The sequence below is a fragment of the Protopterus annectens genome, chromosome 4.part1 (assembly GCF_019279795.1).
Source record: "Protopterus annectens isolate FY-2018-M chromosome 4.part1, PAN1.0, whole genome shotgun sequence".
Taxonomy (NCBI): Eukaryota; Metazoa; Chordata; order Ceratodontiformes; family Protopteridae; genus Protopterus; species Protopterus annectens.
In genome coordinates, this window is record NC_056734.1 from 794709417 (window position 1) to 794734640 (window position 25224).

At 37.9% G+C, this 25224-nt stretch overlaps 1 protein-coding gene across 1 annotated transcript in view; it reads right to left on the reverse strand.

The window, feature by feature from the left end:
- The window catches only part of LOC122801059 (arylacetamide deacetylase-like), a 206990-nt gene that overhangs the window by 115962 nt on the left and 65804 nt on the right, over window positions 1-25224 (reverse strand). Inside the window, exon 3 of the mRNA XM_044070543.1 lies at window positions 12370-12439. Within this exon, the coding sequence (XP_043926478.1) occupies window positions 12370-12439 (70 nt within the window). The remainder of the gene's footprint in view (window positions 1-12369; window positions 12440-25224) is intronic.

Below are 25224 nucleotides of genomic sequence, written 5' to 3' on the forward strand. Positions count from 1 at the left end.
TCTGGACTGCTGTTTAACCAGTTCAGATTACAAAGAGAAGGCATCAGTGTACAGATGCCCGTAAGTCTATGCAGTTTGTAACTGCATAGACTGGAAGGGGATCGGACTGCAACATCTGCAGTCATGTACGTGGCTACAAGGGAAATAGCTGCATGTGTGTGTGTGTTAATTATACCTGGTGGCTAGAGTTATTTAGGCTCAAACCCTGTACCTTGGGTATAGGTAGCAAGAACCTGAATTTCCTGCCCACCACCACTTGTGAAAAAGTTTGCTCTGTTCTGTTCCTCTTAAAATTTGTGGTTTTCTGGATTTTTTTGTAATCAGTGAAGGATTGAATTCACTAAATAATGACTGGCATTTGAATTTCAGACTTCAAATTCTTCAGAAAATACATGGCAACACAAAACCTTTTATTCTAGTACTTATCTAAGTTTATAAGTTGAATATTTGAAATGTGTCCCTATTTTTGGGGCTGTATTCCCCCATTATTGGCTTTGTCCAGGTTTTTTATGCTAAGAGGTTGAGAGCTGTGGGTGAGAACTGAATTCATTGAATATGTTTGGGGAATGTATTCCCCTATTATTGGCTTTGTCCAGATATTTTGTGCTAAGAGGTTGAGAGCAATGGTGAGAACTGAATTCATTAAATGATAGCTATTTAAGTTTCAGTCTTCCTGTCTTTTAAGAAACAGCTGATTTGGTATAGTGGTATGTTGCTCTGACTATAGTACATAGGGTCCTGGGTTCAAGATTTGGCAATGAAATACATGGTGGTAACACATTTTATTCTGGCAACTTTCCAACATTATACAAAAAAATGTTTAAAATGTGTCCCAATTTTTTGGGCTTTTGTCCCCCCCCCCCCCAAGAAATTTTGGCTTTTTTCAGATTTCTTGTGCTTCAAAGTTGAGAATACAGTTGAGTGTTGAGTGGATTTTACAAGGAGCTGAGAGCTTCAGGGAAAGATACGTTTAGTGCTGCTTATGCAGAGTCAACTTGTGTTATTAATAACATAACAGGTTGAATACTTGTGTTTGATGCAGAAGGTTGTGGGTTCTACTCCCACAGTATGTAGATGCATTGCTGATACTGTACTGCGTTGTACTTTTAAAGGTGGTTGATGCTGCGGTAATGAGAATGTCCTCTTTGGCGGAGATAACTAGTAACTATGAACGTGTTATCAGTTTGCCATCCATTCCCTATTGCAATATTACTAGCTTATCATTTTTTTAATGTAACATAGGCAATTTATTTGTCAAGGGCAACACAACAGGCACTTTATTTGTAAATGAAATAATGAAATATAAAGTTGTTTGCTAGCAGCAACTTCATCATTAGTTACAAATCTCTTTAATGATGAATTATTTAGATGACTTTTATTTCTGCAAAGATTCTGCATATATACTAATACTGGTGGATTGTAGAAGTTTGAGTAGACTTTTATAATGGAAATGTTCTGAATTGGGCAGTTTTGTCATTTTGGTGCATACATTTTGTATCATTGTTTACTGGAAAAATGTTCAAAACAATACATTTAAAATACCCTCTAACAACTGTACTATATTATACAAGGAATATAATTTAATACAATCAGCAAGGTGTTTATTGATTATCTGATTAGCTCAGGTACACCCCCTCCCAGTTCTTGGTTGGATGTATTTGATTAGGAACCAGTTAAATCAACTGACTACAAGCACAAACATTTTTTGTTACTGAATATTTTCACTGATTGACTCTGAATGCTACTGAAAGTGATGAAGCCAGAGTGAAGAAATCACTTCTCATAGATTTTCATTTTATTGGGGGGGGGGGGTACTTATTGTCCACACCAAGTCCGTCATTTAGGATTTCTGCCACACAATTCTGACAGCTGAACTATACCTCCCAACTGTCCATATTTTCACAGAATTAATAGATTTTTGCTTCTTATTTTTTGATTGTTCTTCATAAAATTTGTGGCTTTCTGGCAAATCATTTAGGAATGAAGTCACTAAATAATGCATGCTAAAGTAAGACCTATTATTCTATCAACTGTCTAAGTTTATACAAGAGCAATTTTTAGTACTGTTTGTTTGTTCCCCCAAGATATTTGGCCTTGTTCAGATTTCTTGCATTAAGAGGTTGAAAGTTACGTGCAAATAAATCGCTTTATAGAATTAGGTATAGCCAGACCTCTCACCTGCCCCCGGTTTTGGCTCAAAATATTGCTCTTCCCCAAATAATCCCTCTGCAAAATGGCAATTTTGGAAGAAAAGTGGAGGGTTTATAATTAATAAATAAGTGTAATGATCAGACTTATAGATTACTTTTATTTCAGAAATGCATGTAGATTCTCTTATTTTATCAGCTGCTCAACTTAACAGTAGTAATATTAAAAAAGTGTCCCTTTTTTGACAGGTTCCCAGCCATCTTTTGTGGTTATTTTATATTCTGCATCACATTTTTTGGTCCATCTTTCATAAAAGTGTGGTTTTCTGGTAAATTAGTGGCAAATCATTAAAGACTGATGTTAGAAAATAATGACAGACATTTGATTTTCAGATTTTCAGATTTCATACCCTTCAGAAAATTCATAATAATGCAAGACCTACTATTCTATTATCTTTCTAAGTTTATAAGGGTAATATTTAAAATTGTCCTTACTTTTGGAGATTTGTCCTACTTCTATTTTTGGCTTTTTCCAGATTTCTTGCTCTGAGGTTGAGCGGTATGACAAATGTTGTCAGAGCCATCACCGTCAGCCAGAGACTTTTCAGATTGTGACATACTTGCTGTCCCACATTCCCCCATGTAGTGACTCTGGATGTGTCCAAGCAAGGCAAGGAGCAGTTATGCAGTGTAAGTGTGCAGAGTATCCCCCCATCCAAGGTAGACACAAGTACTGCAGTGGCTTTTCATCTGTCCTTCATTTTGCAGAATGTTTTGGTTTTCTGTCATATTTTTATATTGTTGATTTATGCTTCTTATTATTCAGAAAATGCATGTTGTTGCAGTGCCTGTTGCTCTGTGTTTAATTAGCAATTCTTTAATGACCATCAGGTAAGCTTGTCTGAGATTGTAAGATGAAAGTAAGCTTTAATAAGTATACTGTTAAAGAATTATCAACATTCAAAGCCTTTTGTTGTTGCCATGCAGAGAATATTTACATAACTAGATAATGTATAAGCCTTAGGTATTGAAATACATATGACAGTATTTGTAATAAAAGATAGGATTACAGTATTTTCAGAAGCTCGTTACATTTGTTTGAGTCTTGCAGCCATCTTTGTAGGCTTTACCCATAAACTAAACAGAATGCCAATCTATCACGTGTGGTTTATAACCTGTGCAGTAATCCTTTAAGCAATTTATCTTGAGCTTGTTTCTTGTTTGCTGTTCATTTTTTACTTTGATCGTGTTTTAGATAGTTGTTGTCAGGCAGCAAGTCTTTTTTGGAAAAATATATTTTTACAAGTGGAAGTATCACAGAGATTGCTACTTTCAGCATATTACTTGGCACTTTTATAAAGCTGAATATAAATTACAATCAGAACTACAGTGCAAGGAGGGTCTATATTAGATTATCAAACTTTTTAAAGTTCGACTACCATATGGTCAACTCCATATGTTCGAACTCTTAAAAGATTGAAAATCAAAAAAAAAAAACAAAACAAAACAAACAAAGAACAGAAAAAAACTACCAGAAAGGTTAAGCAGGGGGGCAAGCCCCCCCTGCGTCCCTCACACCCTCCGCTCTTTAAATATACCAACTCTGAGATTGCACTACAGTGCAGGCAATGGAAAACTTCCATTTCCACACTGTATGGAAATCTCCATTGAAACATTCGAACATTTACATGTTCGATCATGTGGTGTCGACCATGTGACGTTCGAACGTGTGAATGTTCGACAACATAATATAGATCAGTGCAAGGAGAAATGGTTTCACTTGAGTGATCCTTGGTTTTTTTTTATACTTGACTTTGACTGGCATTCCAGTAATGTATTTACAAAGTAATTCATTTTTTCATGCCTCACAACCATTTTGTTTCTATCTAGATATTAAGTAAGCTGTCATGTAGCCAATACATTGAAATATTTATTTTCTTCTCCACTTCATTTTGCCTTTCTTGAACTCTTATACTGCTTAAAATAGAAGAGACGGTTTGGCTTGTAGGTCATCTGGTATTTGTTATGACCGTTTCCCTCAATAGTTTTGTACATTTCATTTAATGGTATGGCTAGTTTGCACCTGTGATACTGGTTGATTTTTCAGGATCAGTAACCCACCTTTTGGTTATTTCGATATTTTGTGTATTTTTCATGTACAAGTATGTATAGTTTGCAACTGTGCTGTTTACCGGCTTCAGAATGCTCTGCATATTCATGCGTCCAAGCAACCTGAATCAGTAATTAGGTGGGAGGTTGAGATGCATGGCTGTGATGCTATGTGTCAGGCGGGGTTTGGGCGGGGCTTGCTATTACACATCTGATGGGTTTCCAAAACTCAAAATAACCTAATTTTTTAAAGAATGTACCGAGAAGAAATATGTTCAAGGACTTACAGCATTTGTGGCAAATATGCAGAGTCCATAGGTCTTAATGACCTCCTCATTTTCTTCAACTTCCATCTCCAAATGCCACAGTTTATACTGATACTGCTCCATCTCCAAATGCCACAGTTCATACTAGCATCATTTCTCTCCTACTCAGTCTCCAGTTCATGCTGACACTGCTTCTCCTTCTCCTCATCTTCCAAACATTTAGCTTCCAGTTCAGACTGATGCTGTCTCCCAGTTTTTCTCTCCTCAGCCTCCAGTTCAAGTCTCTTTAACTCTTGATAGATTTTTAAGTCCTTTGAGGAAAAGATATACTGTCTTGTCTCAGAAGACTGTACATCCTCAACGCCAAAATGGATAACCTCTGAGCTGCTAGTCTGCTCTACGGCTGTGACTAAGGCTGAGATAATCGCTTCCTTAGACAGGTGGGCATGCACCAGTCTTTTGGCTTCACACACCTTGGCCATCTGGTTCCTTGTCAGCTTGCTATAATTCTCTGTTGACATCTTTGCCTGCTGTCCATGACTAAACTGCCTAAAATAATTAAAACTGTTGTGAAATGAAACTCTGTATGTTAACTTTGCGATTGTTGAAAGTGCACACCTCAGTGACAACTACCCACAGGCTACTATAGCTCAATTGAAATCCCACACTGCTGCCACCAAATAATGTGATTACCTCACTTAATCCCAGAGCAGTAACTAAGGAGCCTCAATCCTCAACACTGTCTCAGGTAAGGCAGCGTCACTAAAAGCAGGGATAGAAATACACAATTTCCCTTAACAATACACCAGGAACAGGTTCCGAACTTGGACTGGACTATATGCTTTACTCCAGGTCTCCAAATGAGTCTTCACACTAACCACTGCAGAGCACTGTATCTCAGTTCTAGGTATTTGACACACTCACTCTTAAATATTTTATATTCACACGTACATTCTTGGAAAAGACTGATACAGCTTTACCTGCTATGTCCTCTTTCCTAAATTACAAGGTAATGGCTGCCACCAATCAAATACCACATTACCCTTCAAAAGGGGTGTTCAGTTATATTGAGTAAAATAAATATTGATATGATTGGTAGCATGTAATCCAAGCAGTGAGGCTTTTCGGAGTGGCCCTATTGTTTTATGGCAGAATGTTTTAAAAGTCACAGAAAGCTGTTATGAAATTCTACTCTCCCATATCAGACTTTAGTAAGTCAACAAAACAGCTGTTGTGGGGATTCTATTTCTTTCAGCTCATGATGACATCACATCTAGGTCAGCTGACTAGCATAACCTACATGTTGAATTCTTTTTAAAAAAGCATGTACATTTGGTCAGCCAGAAGAATATTGATTACTCAAACATTTTACATAAATCAAAGTAATAATCAAAAAGCATGAACTTATTTACAAAATTATAGCTAGTCATGCTGGCATATATAACACAGGGTAATTTACAATTATTTACAGGTTTTATAAAACTCTAGCCAGTCATGCTAGCACAGATAACAATATCTACTATCCTCACAGGTGGCACCACTGATCACCAATTCAGCACACTACTGTGTGTTACCTTTGAGGTTACTGACATAGCTGTAGAAGGCTTTGTAGTTGCCTTTCGCCAAAGAGGCTATCTTGACCTTGTAATTGCCCTTGTTAGACTTAATCAATCCTCTGAATTTCCTCATCAGTTTAATTAAAGAGCACTTATCTTTATGGTAGTTGATCTTCTTTATTTTATCCATGACTTTTTCATGTTGTTATATTCCCTATTAAGTTTAGGATTCCACCAATATGGTTTGTTTTTATAGTTTGTTTTGGGCTTACTTCTAGTAGGTGGAGCAACTTCTCTACAGCCATTTACATAGTTGTACAGGGTCTCTGGGAACAGTTCTTTATTAGTTGCTATGAACTTGGGTTCGAGGGAGCACTGAATTAAAAAAAAACTATCACTTAATAGGATGTAGTTTGCTTTGGAGTAGTTCCTAATTGTTGCTGGGTTTGCTGTGGCTACTAAACCAATTTTTATTTCAGAAGAGACAGCTTTGTTGTCTGACCTCACCAGTGAGTATGTGACACTGAGAGTTTACAGCAAGCACTCTCCCATATTGGTAAGTATGATGTCCAGTACATTTGAACCTTTACTGGGTGTGCACACTCTGTGGTCAAGGATACTTGTTTAAAGTCCAGGAATCATACATGTGAGTTTTTGGCAGTGTATGTTTCCCAGTCTATGGACACACTGTAGTTAAAGCCTCCCAAGAATAGGATATTTGGTTTAATAGTGAATGTCTCCAATAGGTCTAGGTATGAGCGATGAGATTCTTGGGACATAAAGGCTGGCCTATAACTTGCTAATATATGGCATGGCATCATCCTTTTTAACCAACCTAATATAGATTGAGACTTCCCCACCTTTTGTCCTTGTCTGTGTAGCTGACGGCCTAAATTTATGGAAGGCAATGCAGCCTTGCACTGCTGGATTATTTTCTGTGGATTTAAACCATATCTTGCTAGCAGTACAGATATCTATATTTTCTAGAGAAAGGGGAGCTTATAGGGTGTGAAGATTTTTGTTTAGGCTGCTAGAATTGAGCAGAAACACCTTTAAACGTCTTTGGATTTTATTTGCTATATTTCTGGGCTTGTCAATTCAGCAGTGTCTAAAAATGGGGTTTAGGGGGTATATACAGTTTTAGCTTTAGCCAATATTTAAAAGCCAAAGGGGGGGTGCAGACCAGGCTTTGCAAAGCAATGTGGTCTGCTGATCATGTCCTCCCATGCTGATAAATATTGAACCCCCTGGAAAGACACCAGAAACTAAGCCAATTATTAAAGTCAATCTTTTGTTCATACTGTGGCATGTTTCTTGATAAGGGTATAATGCTGTTCACTGCAAACCACATACCTCTCTGACACACCAATTTGGACAGATCAATAATGCCTTTCTTCATATAGCCTAGGGAGGTATTTCTCAGGTCATTAATATTCACACAATTTTGATAGAATTATACCAAAACTTGTTGTGCAGTGACTTGAGTGCATACATAACTTGGCAGATCCTGGCTCCAAATAAGTAACTAACTATTATCTTCACATTCTTCAGTCTGCTGCGTGGGACATCTGTGTTATACAATAGAGTCCTCTTTGACTAGGGTCCTGGGTGATGTGTTCTTGCCTTATGGACTTTGTTTTTGGGGCTGAACTGGGTGTAGGCAAATCTGTGGTGCTGGTGTTACATTTGCTGATCATTTTGGAGATTGTTGAGGATAGGCATTGTAGTTTATAGCTTTAGGAGGTCTTTGAGGTTTGGGAAGATGTTTTTTCATGCCTCAGTGTAAGTTGGTCTATGTGTGTGGTGGACACTATGCATGATGCATGTGGTATGTATGTTCTAGAAAAACTTGTCTTATGTGAGATTTTTGCTTCCAGTAAAATATTGCATGTGCATCTCTTGCATACTCTGTTTTTTGGTGGTCTGTAAACATGATACAATTGCTACATTTTTCTCTGGATGCCCACACCTACCAAGCTGGCTGTGGCAACATTTGAAAATTGCATATCCATGTGAACCAGACCAGTAGGGCTATTGTAGGTCATTGACTGAGTTATATAGAGGTCTTATTGTGTGGCGCCTGGGTTTTAGAATTAGACTAGGTTATGATCATAGGAGATTACTCAGCCTTTGACCCTGAGGCCCTTATAAGCCTAGCAAAAAGTTTAGCTCATATTTAAACAAATCAGCACCTGATGCCCCTGTCCATCTGGGACATGGGTGGAATACTAGGGGTATATTTTCTGTTTCCGATCCAGTTATCCATGATTGTACTTAAAAATGAGTAAAGAGGTACTCTGCTTGATGTGGAGAGGGTGTCATTTCCATAAATGAGTGAGTCTCTGGGACACAAATCTGTCCAACCAACATGTCTTGTTGATGTCACAGACCAGGTTGAGGCCACATGTGTGGGTTACTCGAGTGGCGCTTGACTTGTGGATATGCAGCAGTCCCATCAAGGTGGGGTCCATGATCGCCTTGTATGCCAGACAGAGTGGAGGGATAGGGCTTTTAACCTATCAGAGCTGAGTGGCCTAGTGGGCTAATGCATTATGCCATTAGATTGTGCTAAGATTTGACAGTAGTGCTGTTTAACATGTAGGCTAGCTGCTGTATGGTTGTCTCCATGCAATGAATTTGTTTTAGCCAAATTAAGTTACAGGTTTCAGTTTTAACGTTAATTTTATACATAAAATTTATTTAACAGGAATACTAATTTTCAGGGTAGGCACTTAGTTTTATGGATATCTGGAAAAATGAAAGCACTTAAATAGCTAATACAACAGATATCAGTAATGATGTGGAGGGGACTTTGTAAGTCAGATTACCATTGGGATGGAATCAGAGTCACAGCCTTTAAAAACCATAACAGGAAAAAGGGAGGAGGGCTGGAGACAAATTCATGGTGCAAAAAGCAGATTTCCTAGAGAAGAATACAATGAAATAATGTCAGTATTGGAGCCTTAGTTCCACAGGAGGAATTTCAGAAATTTTATCTTAATGTCTCAGTGGGGCTGGGGCAGACTCAAAGAACATGGGAAAACCAGTAGAATTATTATACAGAAAGGCACTGTAATCCAACTTTAAACAGGTAAATGATAAACAGAAAATAAGATAACAGCACCAAAACTGGAATATAAACAGCTGTAAATGTACTGAAGCACAAATCCTGGAGTAGAATTTACAATTGCAATTCAACCACATACTAAGGCAACAGACCATGCATAAATTTACCAGTTACACTGCTTATGGAAAAAAATGCTGCAATAAATGACTAAAGGAGGCTCATATATGGCAATAGTTCACAGTTCATCCACAAAAGGGAAGGAAACTACAATATTAAGGACCCAGACAATTCAAAATGCAAACAGCTAGCTTTTAAAATTAATTCTACTTATGGCAACAGAATTGCAGTATTATGTGTAAACAGTGCTAAAATCTTGAAGAAATGCAAACTCTTCCTACAAATGCAAATGAAACTAGTAGTCTAATGTCCAAGAGCAAAGTAAAAAAAAATGCAAATAGATGTTTATGGCTAAATGACAGAAACAAGAAAGAAAAGTGCAAAAAAGTATAATCACACCATCACACACTGTAAGTACAACTTAAAAGCAGAATTTAAATAGATTTTTTTTTCTCTTTTGAAAAAAAAACTTGTTTCTCACACTTCAGGGCTTTTACCATCTCTTGGATTCTTGAACAAAATAAACACTTTAAAATGATGTGTGTGAGTGTTTGTGGGTGTTTGTGTGTGTGTGTGTGCATGTGTGTGTGTGTGTGTTTGTGTGTGTGTGTGTGTGTGCACGTGTGTGTGCGTGTGTGTGTGTGTGTGCATGTGTGTGCGTGTGTGTCTATGTGTGTATGTACGCAAATGTGTATGTGTGTGTGTATCTGCGCAAATGTAGGTGCATGTGTGTATCTATCTATCTATATGTGTGTGTGTGTGTGTGTGTGTGTGTGTGTGTGTGTGTGTGTGTGTGTGTGTGTATGTGTATGTGTGTATGTGCTTATGAGTGTATGTGTGTTGCATTGTGTTATATATTTTTCAAAATCAAAGCATTCTGGTAGCATACATTTATTAATAAGTATGTCCCTCACCTCTGGAAAGGACTCTCCATCCATATAAAGCAGAGTGATGCACTATCTTCCTTCAAATTAAACCAGGATAATTGGATGGGTGTTCATAAATTCATCACAGTCTTGATTTGCCTAGCCCTCCTTGAGAGGGGGGAATATAGTCCAGGGTGAAATCTATGATGGTATAATGGTCACAAAACTCAATAGCTTTGAACTTTCTATGATTCTTTTAATTCATCAGCAAAAAGATTAACCCTGTTCTCAGTTCCCTTAGATATGTCAGAAAAAGAAACAAGACTGACCCAAATTGTAGTTCTCAGTTAAATTTCCATTATCTTCATATTGTCTCTGCCACAAATGACGTCTTTGATGTACCATTAACTAATAGTAATCCACTTCTTTACTCTTGCTCTAACCCCATATTTTCAGTCTTACTAGCAGCCTTCTATGAGCAACCAAGTGAAAGTCCTTCAAAAGTCATGGTAGCCTGTGTCTATTAGTGCTTCTTGTTAAGTTCTCTTGTAACCATAAACTTCATCATGTTTGATTAACTCTTTCTTCTGGTCATGAATCCTTGCTGTTTGTTGTTCTATAGACTGTTGTCCTGTTGCAAAACTGCAAACCTTTCCATCACTGAAACTAGGCTATTGTGCCTCTACTTCCTTAGTGTGTTTCCATTAACATATTGTACAAGAGAATCATTGTGTTGTCTTCCAGTCCTAAGACTCTTAATCAGTAGTCATTAATTTGACAAGAACCTCAGCTAGGGGATCTGTGTAAATACTCTTCAGATTCTGATGACCCAGTGAGGTAGCCTATCTAATTATTTCTTTAGTCTCTTCTAGGGAAGATAGTTTTATCTTAACCTCTGTCTTACTACTTCCTTGTATATCACACTCCCCTTGCATACCAGTCCCCTTTGCTTTTTTTTTTTTTTTTTTGCAATGACAGAAGTGAGCATTCCTTCTGTTCCCATTTTCCCCCACTTGGCATGATCACATCTCTCTCTCTGTTGCTGATTTCTGATATATACCTAAAGTAGAATATGTTCCCCCTCCTGGCCTCTTTTGATTTTAACTTGTACCTTTGCAGTCCATACTTTATTTGCTCCCCTTTTGCTTGTCATCTTATACAGTGTCCTTACTATTTGTACTCCCCATCCCTTGCACTTCTTTTATGCTATTTTATTTTTTCATAGTTGATAGATTCACCTTTCTCTGGAACTTTCTTTCTCCTCTTTTTTGCCTGTTCATTAAATAATTGCCAATAGCCCTAATGCCCTGAAGGCTGTTACTCTCTCAGTTTGCCACAAGTCCTGTAAGTGTGCATACACAGAACAAACACACACACTCACATGCGCATATATATATATATATATATATATATATATATATATATACACATATGCAGAGAGAGAGATAGAGAGATTTATGTATATATGTATGTGTGCGTGTGTGTGTTTGTGTCTGTGAGTAGAGTAGCTAGGGTGAGGAGAATGGGGCAGAATCTGGGTGCAAAGTGTTGTGTGGGGCAATTGTCAGAAGCTGACCATTTGTCAGTGCATTATAGGAATTTGAATGCCATTATTTGCACTCAGAACTGTTAGCTGCACCTCTGGTGTGTATGGTGCATATGTGTGTGTGTGTGTGTGTGTGTGTGTGTGTGCATGTGTATGTCTGCTCATATGTGGATGCATGCGTGTATGTATCTATCCATCTATTTACATGTGAGTGTATGCGTGCATGTGTGTGTGTGTGTGTGTGTGTGTGTGTGTGTGTGTGTGTGTCTGCATGTGTGTGTGTGTGTGTGTGTGTGTGTGTGTGTGTGTGTGTGTGTGTGTGTGTGTGTGTGTGTATGTCTGCTCATATGTGGATGCATGCGTTTATGTATCTATCCATCTATTTGCATGTGAGTGTGTGCGTGTGTATGCGTGTGTGTGTGTGCGCGCACGCGCGTGTGTGTGTGTGTGTGTGTATGTGTGTGTCCAATTAGGTTATATATTTTCAAAATCAAAGCATTCTGAGAACGCACATTTTCAAATTTAAAACATTAAGAGGTCAGGAAACAAAATCCTTTTGAAAATTGGCATCAGGCATATATATATATATATATATATATATATATATATATATATATATATATATATATAAACAAAGTATAGAATACTGTATTTCATATTTGATTGTTATATAATTTGAAACACATAATCCTTACCTGACTGATACAACAACAGCATCAATTGCATTTGCAGTCATTCTTGCTAGAAGATCATAAGTATTCATTCCTAAACATATAATACATTCATAATGTTAAGTATTTGTGTACAGTGTCTTAATTGTTTAACCCAAAATAAAAATATTTGAGTTGTCAGTACTACTTAATTTCATACGTAACACAGTATGGCTGTACTCGTTATAAATCACCATTATCTCTGCTCTTTTATTATTAATAATTGTGTGTGTGGCATTAGTAAGATGAGTAACGTTTATTGTAATAAATGAAGAGCCCTTATAATACAACCATATAAGTTGTCAGTTGTCTTTAGCTCAAGCATTCATATTGTCTATTGTTGCCATTTTTTAATTAATGGAATAAGCTATCTGCAGGTGAGCAAGTGTAATCAGAGATAAAATCGGGAGTACTTGCACATTTTGTAAGTGAAATATTGGTTTTGTACAAGAATCTGTTGCAGTTAAGAGTTTTCATTTAATAATCAAGTTAGGAGAGGCAAAGAGATGACTTTATATTATATAGCAGGTACAAGGGATGCAACACTCTAAAAGGTGACTGTCAGGGAGTTGTTGAATCCCTCCTCCATCCAGAAAACACACAGAGGAAAGAATGCTGTTTTAAGAGATGTACATATTTTGTTGCACTGGCTATGGTCAAGTCACGTCCAAAGACTTTTCAGCCTAACTGTAATTTATTGTACTTTAGTTAACTATTCTTATTGACTAGGTTAGTCCAGCTATGCCAGTGGCCTGTTTTCATGGGAGACTCAACATAGTATTTTTACTACTAGGGGAAAAGTGGCCAGGGCATCAGAGAACTTCTCCTACTTTTGAGTAGATGCCATGGATCTTTCATATCCATCTGAGCTACTCCAACTCAAGCAGATGGAACTGCAGTTTAACATCTCTTCTGAAGGATGACACATTCAGGAGTGCAGTACCCTGATAATGCATCACTGAAGTTTCATCAGTACAATGCACAGAGCCAACAACCTACCAGTCTGCCTGCAGCACTAGTGTGTGTGCTGTCTTTTGAGCCATGGACACTATCATCCCATTTAAGCCCGGTAACCTTTGTGGTCTATCTGGATCTGTTAATGAATAAAGCTTTAATGCCATATCATAGTCTTTTCACTTGATGTTAGGTTGGAATGATATACAGTAACAATGTAGGAAAGGTAATAGTACTATATAGGCCATCCTGGTAATATTCACATTGCAATGACAGTTTTATGGTTCCGTTCTTTACCTCTAAAAACATAGGATTGGCTGTCACTGAGGTGAAGTGCTGTCCAGTACTTACCTGCTCAGTGCTAGCCCATCTGTTGCTTCACCTACTTTCATTTTCTGTAATCATAAAGCTAGATCCATGGCCTAGAAGGATTCAGCCCTGACTGCAGCTAATACCATCTAGGTTTGAGTAGTAGCCCTGGAAATAAAAGGGTATGGCTTTGGGAAATGTTACTAAGAGATGATGCATGTCAGTTTATCTCAGGTGGATGATTGTGAGGACTGCCCACACTAAGTGTGTTGTCTAGAAAACACAATGTGAATAAGCTCTGAGAATGAAATTGTGTGTGTGTGTGTGTGTGTGTGTGTGTGTGTGTGTGTGTGTGTGTGTGTGTGTGTGTGTGTGTGTGTGTGTGTGTGTGTGTGTGTGTGTTTGTGTGTGTGTTTGAGTGTGTATAAGCACAAGTTCATGATGCTTGTAATACCTAGCATTGTGTGTTATCGACATACAATAGTTGACAACATCAGTATATGATATAGGCAGATATAGGTGCATAAGTCTATTGGTATACATTACAATAATGACCTCAATGACTTTTTATGCCTAGGCATGCATTCCAAATGCATCCAAGAAGTTTGAAACCCTAGAGGTTACTTTTAGGGAAATGTGTAAGTTATGACATGAGTGGTCAAACATTTACAGGTTGCCTCTATTCACAAGAGACACATATGACAGACGGGGGTAAACGTCTCATTTCCCATCCACTGGCCCAGGTTATACTAAACAGAGTTGGGGAGAATGCTATTTCACATGGGTGGGAATCCTTTTCCAGAGAAGGGGTATTTTCTGAGTTGCATACCTGTTCCTGCAGCATATCCTATTTATGTCAGAAGTAAGGTTTAAGCTCCTGGATCAGGTAGTTCTGATGCTATTTGTTTTGTGGATATGCAACAGGTCCATCAGAGTGGGATCCTGGGATTCCTTGTATGCCAGACAAAGATCACTACTCAATAGTCTGTAGGAGACAAGAGTGTAGGGACAGAAGGTTTAGGTGATACACATAGGACATGTTGTTAAAGTTGTATATTCTGTTGGCTGGGAACCTCTGTGGACATTCCAGATGTTGCATGTGTCTGGTCAGGTATATACTGAAGGAAGCATTGCACTCAATGATGTGTCTGATGTGGGCTGAGTACAACAGAACAATGACGTTTTTGGACCTAAATGCCATAACCTTGCTTATGAGTTGAGAAACATAGAATGATTTCCTTACTACCTTTGACGCATGTTGGTTGAATGCCAGGTTACTGTATGCATACAACGCCAAATCCCTGACTACTGGGTCTACTCTTAAGGGTTTATTACCAATGAGGTAGTTTCCTGGAATAGCTGATTTCCCAAAGGTTACTATTATGCATTTCCTGGCTTTAAGGTTTTAACAGTATCTATGGAACAATTTATTTGTCAGTATTAACCATTCCTGTAGGATATTTGTGTCTTGGGGGGATTTTATGAATGCTCCTGGTTTGCAATTATCTGCAGTCTTAGCCAATGGTCCTTGACATTGCTGTTTACTTCCAAGAAGTAGATGGCAAAAAAAGAGGACCCAGCACTGTGCCCCAATTGCCACAACTTTCTGGGTCTTATCTAACAGCCATCTCACAATCCAGCATGTAACATAGACTTTTATGCCTAAGTCCTTGAGTTTGTTTCCAATGCCCGAGTAGAGTATTGTATCAAATGCCTTGACCAGGTCAAAGTAGCCAGTATGCACCATTTTGCCCTTCTCCCTCATACATTGCCTGGGTGACCTCCTTGAAGAAGTTTACCAGATTAAATAGGCATGATATCTCCTTGAAAAAAACTCAGCTGGTTTGAATCTAGAGTCTGGAGGTTTCCAATGTCACTAATCATTTCCATGATAATTCTTTCCATGGCTTTGCATATAAGACTAGTCAGACTAATGGATCTTTTATTTATGGGGTCTGTAGAAGGACCGTCCTTATGCAAAGGGATGACTGCTTCAGTTTTCCATTTGCACAGTACAATGCTTGACTGGAAGTTAGGATTAAATAAGTGACTCTAATGGTCTTAATAGGTCATTTAATCCTATGTAGGAGACATCTTGAGATATTATCAGGGCCCGTCAATGCTGTATTCTTGGCCTTGAAGGGTGTGTTGTGGACCTGTTCCCTAGTGATGGTTGAAGGGTTATGTGTGATGGTATTTCTTGAGGGTAATGGGGGGGGGGGTTAAAATTGGAGCCGAATTTGTCAGCAAGTAGGTTTGTTATATCTTCTGGCTTCTTGTAGGTAACACCATTCACAATTAGCTCTGTACATTGCTGTGCACAGCCTTTGAGGTTATGAGTATAACAAAGAAAGCCCTGTGGTTGTCTTTTGCCTGGGACACTATTTTTACCTCAAAATTGGCTTTAGTCAATCTGATTTGCCCACTGAGTTGTTTGTTTAGCTTGATGAGAGAATTTATGTCTTTTTGAGTGTTGAATTTCATAACTTTTGATATGACTTTCTTCCTCATGTAGTGCAGCCTATTGATTAGATTCCACAAAGGTGGCTTGTTTACTGAGTTTGGTCTGACCTTATTTCTGGCACAGCTATCTCAATCTATATAATTGTGTTAATAAATGCATAATCTCTGAACAATTAAGCTTAGGCAACTGTGTTCTCATACTTTGGTGGGGGTTGAAATTTTGTTAGTCTGTCACCTTAGGAAGTTTGCTTTTGAATAGTTGCTAAATGTTATGGAGTTAACCGGGGTCACAGGTTATATTTTTATTTCAAAGGAGATAGCTTTATGGTCTGAACTTACCAGAGAGGACATTATACTAGGGGTGCAGCATTCTTTTATGTTAGTGATGGCTATGTTCAGTATGTTTGCTCCCCTAGTGGGCATGTGGACTACTTGCTCCAGATTGTTTGTGTTTACAAATTTCAGGAATCTCTGGTCATGCAGGTTTGAGGTCATGTATGATTCCCAGTTTATAATAAGGCAGTTAAAGTCACTCATGAATATGGTATTGGATTAAACAGTGAGTGTCTTCAGTAAGTTTAAGTACGAGTTAAGGGTTTACATGGTCATAGAGGGGAACCTTTAGCTAGTAAGAATATGATATGGGACTTTGTCCATGGTAAATGGGACACGGAGAAGCTCAAGCTCATTATGCTGTTTGATCCTCACCCTTGCGGTGACTTTGTTACTGATGGAGACTGAAACACGTCCACCTTTAGTCCCTGGCTGTGCTGCAGCTGGCCTAAATGTGTAGAGGGCATTGTAGCCATACACTGCCAAGATGTTGTTATCGGCTTTAAACCATATCTTGGTAAATGCACAGGTGTCTGCCTTTTCCAGGCTGAGGATAGCTTAGAGGAAGAGCAGGTTTTTGTTTTGGACTCTGGCATCGAGTAGTAACACCTTTAAATTCCCTTGAGTTGTTATTGCTATGTCAAAAATTGTTTGCCAGTTTGGCATTGCCTAAAAAAGGCATTATGTGGGATTACAGTATTTTAGCTAATATGTGAAAGCCCAGAGGGGAAAAGTGCAGACCATCATAGGCTAACCAATGTGGTCTTTTGACTATATCTTCCCATGCTAAAAAAATATTGCACCCTCTTGGAATGACAGCAGAAGCTAGGCTAATCATTAAAGTCATTCATTTTCTGTCTGTGCTGTGGCATCACTCTTGGTAAAGGTAAAATGTTGCTTAGTGTTAGGCTCATACCAGGCTGGAATGCATAGTCTGAGAACTCCATATATGTCTCTCTTTATATAGTCCATGGAGGTATGTCTCCAGTAATTTATAACCGCGTGGACTATGACAGAGTCATTCAGGTACCTGTGGTTTATACCCTGAGTGCATGTGTGAAATGGTGGTCCTGATCCTAGACAGGCAACTGCTCTTGACATTCTCCTTATTCAGCCTGGTAAGTGGGAGGTCTGTGTGTCTCAAAATGGAATCTCCTATAAATATTGGGTTCTGTGGTGGCTTGTCTTATGAGCTTTGAAGTTGAGGCTCCACATAGTGTGGCTGTATGTTTTGTAGTGGGTGTTGTTTTGGTGGAGTACTTCTTGGGCTGCTGAGGATATCTGCTTTAGGTCCAATGGCTGAGTGCTGTTTGGGGTTTAGAAGATTACGTTTACATGCCTCAACATAGGTGGGTGTGTATCTGATTCACACTGTGTATGGTGGGTGTAGTGTGTGCATTCCTGATAACATGGCCGGTATTATGTTTGCTTGTATGTGAGAACTTTGCCTCCAGTTACATTGTGTAAATACATCTCTCTGTCTCTGTCTCTCTCTCTCTCTCTCTCTCTCTCTCTCTCCATTATCGGATTGTTTGAGAATAAGCTTGCTGTCAGTAAACAAAAGGCAAGTGTTACATTGCCTCAAAATGCTCATATCAACCACACAGGCTGTGGAGATAGTGGGAAAGTTCATGTTCATGGTGGTTTCTGGCCGTATTTGGGTAGTCAATAAGTTGTTGCAGGAGTGAAGAGTAGTAACTGGAGTAACTACCCCTATGCACATGGGGCACTGCGTATTCCAATGCAAACTAGTTTCTCTTCATGCAAACGTGTAAAAGGATAATCTTCCACAGCCAAAAGTGCAGGAATGCAACAATTAAATGCCAGCAACAAATGACAAGTAATAAATTACACAGTAACATTGTCTGGGAGGTTTCTCAAAAGTGAAAATCTTAACAATCAGCAAATAGTACAATATCAAGGGCTTTTAAATGATTTAAAGTGCAAAATCAACAAATAATAATAAAAAAACAGTAGCACTCTAATACAGTTAACTGGAGTGTGAAACAATAAAATAAATCTTCTATCTGCTAAGGATGGAGAAAGATAATTCAGGACCCTCTAAGAGTGTGGCAAGGATGCCAAGTAGGTGGAGCTCTGGAAAATAAGCAGGAAACAATCTGTAGTAAGGCAGGTTTACTCACGTGCACTATTGTGCTGGGTGGACACTTAGTATTATGGAGCTATGGAAAACAATGGGTGGGAAAGTACTTCAGTATCATTTCAACAGACAATAGCAATGAAACAGAGGATTAATGGACTTTGGGAGTCAGATTACCATAAAGGGCAGAAGCCAGTGATGCAGGCTTTTAAAACCATAACAGGAAATAAGTGAGAGGGTTGGGGAAAATCATCCAACTCAGCACTCCTTCTATCTCTAAAAAAAACTTGGCTAGTGATAAGGTATCCTCAATTAAATATGAGACCGTCCTTATAGTGAGATGTGAAATGCACTGCTAGGTAGAGTTGGAGGAATGTATGGGTCATTTTTTTTTTTTTTGAGTCAGGAGGCCCGGCTGGCTAGGATGATGTTTATTCTTATAACATATTGCAATATTCATAAATGCTTCATCCTCTCTATATCTTTTGAAGATGCCAGCATTACAAAACATAGTCATATAGAATTACACATGGAACACTGTTCTGCATTAAAATAAAAAAAATTACTTACCCTAGGTATAAAATATGACTACCTCAGGGATTCAGAAAGAACCCCAGCATTCATGTTAAGGGCTGTGCTTAAAAGGCCCTGTTTCCAGGATATATATATTTTTTCTTATTCAGAGACACATTATCCGCCACAATGAAAGACCTAATTAAGATCAAATTTGCATGTTTCTGTATTGTTGTTAACTACCACTAGTGCTAATCAGCACTTTCCTTTTGTTGGTAACACAGGCGCCCCTCCATTCAGTCTCCCATAAACATATACACAGTAAGCTACACACACACACACACACACACACACACACACACACACACACACACACACACAGTTAAATCACGGGAAGGTTGAAGTCAGTTGTTAATGCTGAACATTAGAGATTTACAATTTATATCCTTCAGAAAATGCATGAAAATACAAATGCAAAAGCTGTTATTCTGTTGATTTTTTACATTTGTAAGAGGAAAAATTAAAATCTGTCTTTGCATCTTTTAGATTTCTTCAGTTCTGAGTTTGAGAGTTATGGTTTGTGACCCCTGTCCCTCTCCCCTGTAGCTCACAAATTATTGCAGGAATTGCATAGTGCCAAAGATCCTTGTCATATGATAAAAAATATGTGTTATATTAACTTATCAGTTAGCACAGTGGGTTGCTGCTGATGCATGTAGTTACAGAGATGCGGGCTTCAAAGCCTTTTTCCCCTCTTTGTAATATACTTTTTTTTGCCTTCCATAACTTATTTGCTATTTGCATGACATCCATGGTCATGCAGAGGGTTTATATCTCCTGTGGAAGGTGATATTGCAGTGTACAGGGTTGGAATCCTTTTCAGTGCCTTTAAGGTATGCTATTTATAGTATAGCTCAGGTCCAGTAGTTCCCTGCTCCATGTTTTTTTTTTTTTTTTTATTAAATGCTTCTAAGGCACAGTATGTAAAGTATCCCCTGTGTCAACTTCTCCCCAACCTATGTTATGTGCAAGTGCCGTTAAGATATAAGATAACAGCTAGTGTTCCCTCATTCCAAGTCTTCAGAGTTATACCTGGTGTCTAGTGCTCTTCCCAATCACATTAGCTTTTAGTGCCAGAAGTTACTTGATTAAATAGTTATTTCATGGGTCTAGTAGTTCCCCTCAACCCCATCACCTTTTGGTTTATGTGCTAGAAACGCCCAAGATTTAAGAGTTATTCCATGGTGTCTAGAGGTTCCTCTACCACAAGTGACATTAAGGCACGGAGATCAAATGTTATCCCTTGTTGCTTGCATTCCTCCCCAACCAAATGCTGCAGTCTTTGCTCATTAGTTTAGGAGTGTGTGAAAGTATGGTAGCTAGTCCAACCCACAATCATCCACATGCACACACACACACACACACACACACACACACACACACACACACACACACACACACACACACACACACACACACACACACACACACACTGTCTCCTGTGCATGTGCACACATATTCACACATTCATTCCATACAAATGCAAACATACTCTCACTCACACACGCACACACCTCACCTACCCCATCACTAACCCCCGTTAAGTATGACCTCCCAGACAGACACACTCCCAAATACTCCCACACATGAACATACCCCTTAAAACTACCTGATTGCAAAACTTTACTGTATGTACCTTTCCCATGATAGATGAATACAGTCTTTTGACAGCATTACTTACCTCTAGTAGCCAGGCATGGACATGACTATTTACACACTGTAGGCAGGTCCAGAGGACAGCACATGTCTGATTAGCATATGTCTCACCCCTGGAATGCCTCTTTATTATAAAGCATCACCACAGGAACAGCCCACAGCAGTGCTGCACATCTCCGTGCAAAAGCACTGCTGTAGGGCTGCCTCTGAATTATAAAAAAGAAATTACCTCAAGTTGTACACCTCATGGTAACTTTTTGAATTTAGTCCCAAAGTTTTCACTGTTTGTTATTTACATATCAATTCCACATTAACCTAATTATGATGCTGGGCAAATAAATCGAAGCAGGATGAAAACCCCTCTTAGTTATAAACAAATGCAATTCACCTCAGAACTTCCAATAATCAATTAAAATTCATAAAAGCACATAGCATGAAAGTTTGATTCATACTGAAATGACAAACCTTAATAGCTCCAGTTCCAAAAATATGACTGCATCCATTGTTTTCTGTCAAATGCATAAGAATTACACATTTTTCAGATTATAAAGTGTGGGGTAAATAAAATGAAATATGCTGAATAAATTCTTAGTTATTAAGAGTGACTACATATAAGGCATTTGGCTATAGGGCCAGTCTTATGCTGCTGTTATATTTAGGTAAGTGCTCAGTCATATTGGATGATGGAGTAATATAGTATATCATTAACAGCAGATGTAAAAGTCAATCAATGTAAAGGGAAATTGTACCCAAAGGACGACATTGTTTAAAATGCTTTCTAGTGACAATCATCCACCTTCCTCATCCTCCCATTCCTGTTAGTTTAATTAAGTGTCAGATAGTACCAAAGTCTAGTTAAAAAAGCCTCCAGGCTAGCAAGATATGAACTACACAATATCCCATATGAATAAGTACTGGAGGTACGGAACAGATTTAAGGGATTAGCTCTTGTGGATAGAGAGACAAAATAACCATGGAGAGACATCGGTGATTTATCCAAGGGGTGGCAACAAACGTTTCCAAACAGAAAGAAGATTAAGAAGGCAAAAAGGCTGCTTGTGGAAGCTTTTGAAATTTATAAGGAAGAAGGATTGCAAAACACAACAGAGATATGGAAATTGAGGTATATTTCAATGAGGAATGCAAAGAACTGGAATACGATAATGTAATGAAAAAGACAAGAGATCTATTTAAAATGATTGGCAATGTTAAGGGAAACAGCCACATAAAAATAAACATCATGAAACCAAAGACTGAAGTGAATGAAAATAAGTAGCAGATATTAAAGAAAGATAGCAGTAATATACAGACTGTGCAAGAATTACCTTAAAATCAATGAAACACACTATGGTGTGTTTCCTCATATAGATCCAAGCATTTTGTAAAGGGAAATTAAGGTAGCTCTAGAATGTTTGCAAAGAAAAGGCTGTAGAAAGAAATGCACTTCCAGATGAATTATTTAAAATCCTGCAAAAAGTTGTTGCTGTAGTGTCACTTGTAATTCAAAGCAAAATTGAGAAACACATCAATAACTGTTGGATTAACAATTCCAGAAAAAAGGACATACTAAGGTGTGTTCAAAAGGTAATGCTCAAGATTATGAAATCTAGACCCATATATGAACCATGACCTGCCAGATATACAGCTTGATTTAGAAGATGAAAGGCACCAGAGATCAAATTGCCAACAACCCTGGAATTCCATACAATTATTTACTTCTGCTTTATTTACTGCTCTAAAACCTTTCATTGTATAGATCGTATCAAACTGGCTAAAGTTCCTTGAGAAATGTGTATACCAGGCTTCCCTAATTTCCTTCCTGTGAGGTCTGTATGCAGACCAAGAAGCCATAGTCAGAACTGAAAATGGAAAAACTGTCTGGTCTAACATTGGGAAAGGTTGAACTTTCTTCATATGAAATATACTCCTTAACTCAGAATCAGTAATACTCCCATTAACAATTTATTTATGTTTTAGCTGAGCAGTACTGTGATATGCCTTCCTTGGTTCTTGCATGTTTTCTCCAAATCAGTATTCTGCCTGAATTTGTATACGGGGCTGCATCTTTTTATTACAGAAAGATGTAATTTCTACCTTTAAACTATAATGCAGAAATCACATCTTTTTTACTCTTGACCCCATGCAATGGGAATCCTGCTGTACTAATATCAAAGACTAACCTCTTTCAAGTTTTGAACACAACTATAAACACAAATTTTTCAACAGCCTATGCAAGTGCATTTCTTCCAACCACACTACATCTGCTGAATACCCACTATTGTATCTACCTCAACCTCCCTTTAAATCTCATCTTCTTTACATCTTGTGTGTGTGTGTGTGTGTGTGTGTGTGTGTGTGTGTGTGTGTGTGTGTGTGTGTGTGTGTGTGTGTGTGTGTGTGTGCGCACGTATGTATATGCTGCTTTTTGACAGAGCAGTTTTGTCCAGGAGACTTTCATATGCTGTATTGCAAACTCTGAGTACATAATGTATGACATCCATTGTATATCCTGTTAGTGTCACTGCATGCTGTTTTTGATGTTCTTTAATTATAGAATTGATTACAAATAATTTTTTCACCTTTTTCTCTGACGTAAACCTGAAATTGGTCCATTGAAATCAACATTTCTCCCGGTAACAAGTTTAACTGTAGAAATAAAATAACTAAAATAGAGAGAAAATTAAGAAATCTAAAAACTTGGAGTTGATTGTATGTACTCAAAAGGTAATAGTTGTGGATACATTAAAGTATACATTAAATGGTTATATATAGAATTATGGCAGCTAGAAAAAGAGAAAAGAGTAGAATGTATTCTTTAAAAGTAGCAAAGTGTATAAAACCATTAAATGATGGAAAAGCTATTTGTTAAGATGGACATTTTGCATAAGTTGGCTTACGTTGAATATGTGAAGTATATAAGTAGTAAAACACATTTAGGTGCACAATTACTGGATATTTATGAAGAAATATGAAGAACTGGGGACATTGTGAAAATAATGAGTGATGCATTATTATACGCAATACCACAAATGAATTACAAAGACTTACAGTTAGCGATATAAAAGCATGTTATTTTTGTAAGTTATTAAATTGAGAAAAACAAACTGTCGGACACTGCTAATAAAACTGATAAAAGTCACCAAGTGCAGTAGCCATGCAGAAAATATACCGCCAACTCCGCATGATTAGGGCTGAATAATGTTTATTCCTTCACGAAAACACAAAAACCACGTAAACACATGAACGCCTTTGTTAAAAATATATATAAAATACACAGCGTCTTCGTCTATTACTATGACTTCCTCAGATGACCAGTATATTGCAGAAATCCATTCATTTATATACGTTCACTTAATTAGCTATCCAATGACAATCCTCTAGTAATTAATTAAATAAATAAAGTCTTAATATTAATATATATTTTTAACAAAGGCGTTCATGTGTTTATGTGGTTTTTGTGTTTTCGTGAAGGAATAAAAGTTATTAAATTGACTTGGTTAAAGAAATAGGAGGTAAACAATCCTGGAAATCATATGTGTGCAGTAAAAGACACTTATATGGTAGAAGATGCATTAAAGTTATGGGATCATTTTTAATTGAGCTGTAAAGAAAAAGGTAAAAGCAATATAATTTCACCAATGCATTAGTAAACATACGTAGATATGAGGGAAAAGGTTTTAGATGGCATGAAGATGATGAAGATGTGATTTGTTGCTGAATGCATTGTAGTCTGGCACGGGGGTAAGGGGGATGGTAAATGGGAGAAAGAAAGGGATAAATGAATGAAGAAATGGACTATTACAAAGATGTCCTCTGAGCCAATTGTTATGTGTGTTATATATGAATTTATTTCTAGTTAAGATAGAAGAGGGTGATGATATAAAAGAGATAAGGAATTTAGGTGGGAATACATTTAAACTTGCAATGCTTGCAGGCAAAGTTTCCCTTTTTTATAAAGAACGTTAAGTCTGTAGAGATAGTTCTTAGGTTCATATGTAAGTACTAGGCTAGCTGCCCTTGTGGGCCATTTTAAGCTGAGCCAGTTTCTCTTTTTGTGCTCAACGTAACCTATCCCATTTGGTTATAGACTGGCCTTACCGAAGCCATGGTGAATAATTATGTACTGTTTCTAATGAGAATGAATGGGATCATGCCATAGATAAGTTGTGGGGACCCATGCATGGGATAAAGCATTTAGGAGTTGCTTCACTCCATTAGTAGTACAGGGGGGGCATCCTGGGGTAAGCTTCCATTTCCCATCCATATATCTAACTTGCACTTAAATATGGACAGGAATGAACTTTGTTTTATGTGGATGAGGAGTCTGTTCCACAGCAGCAGCATCCTCTGCAAGATATACCTGTCCCCCCACACCATTCTGTTGATGTTGCAGGAGTGGTTTAGATCCCTAGTCTGAGAATTTCTGATGTCATTTGACCTGCTGATGTACA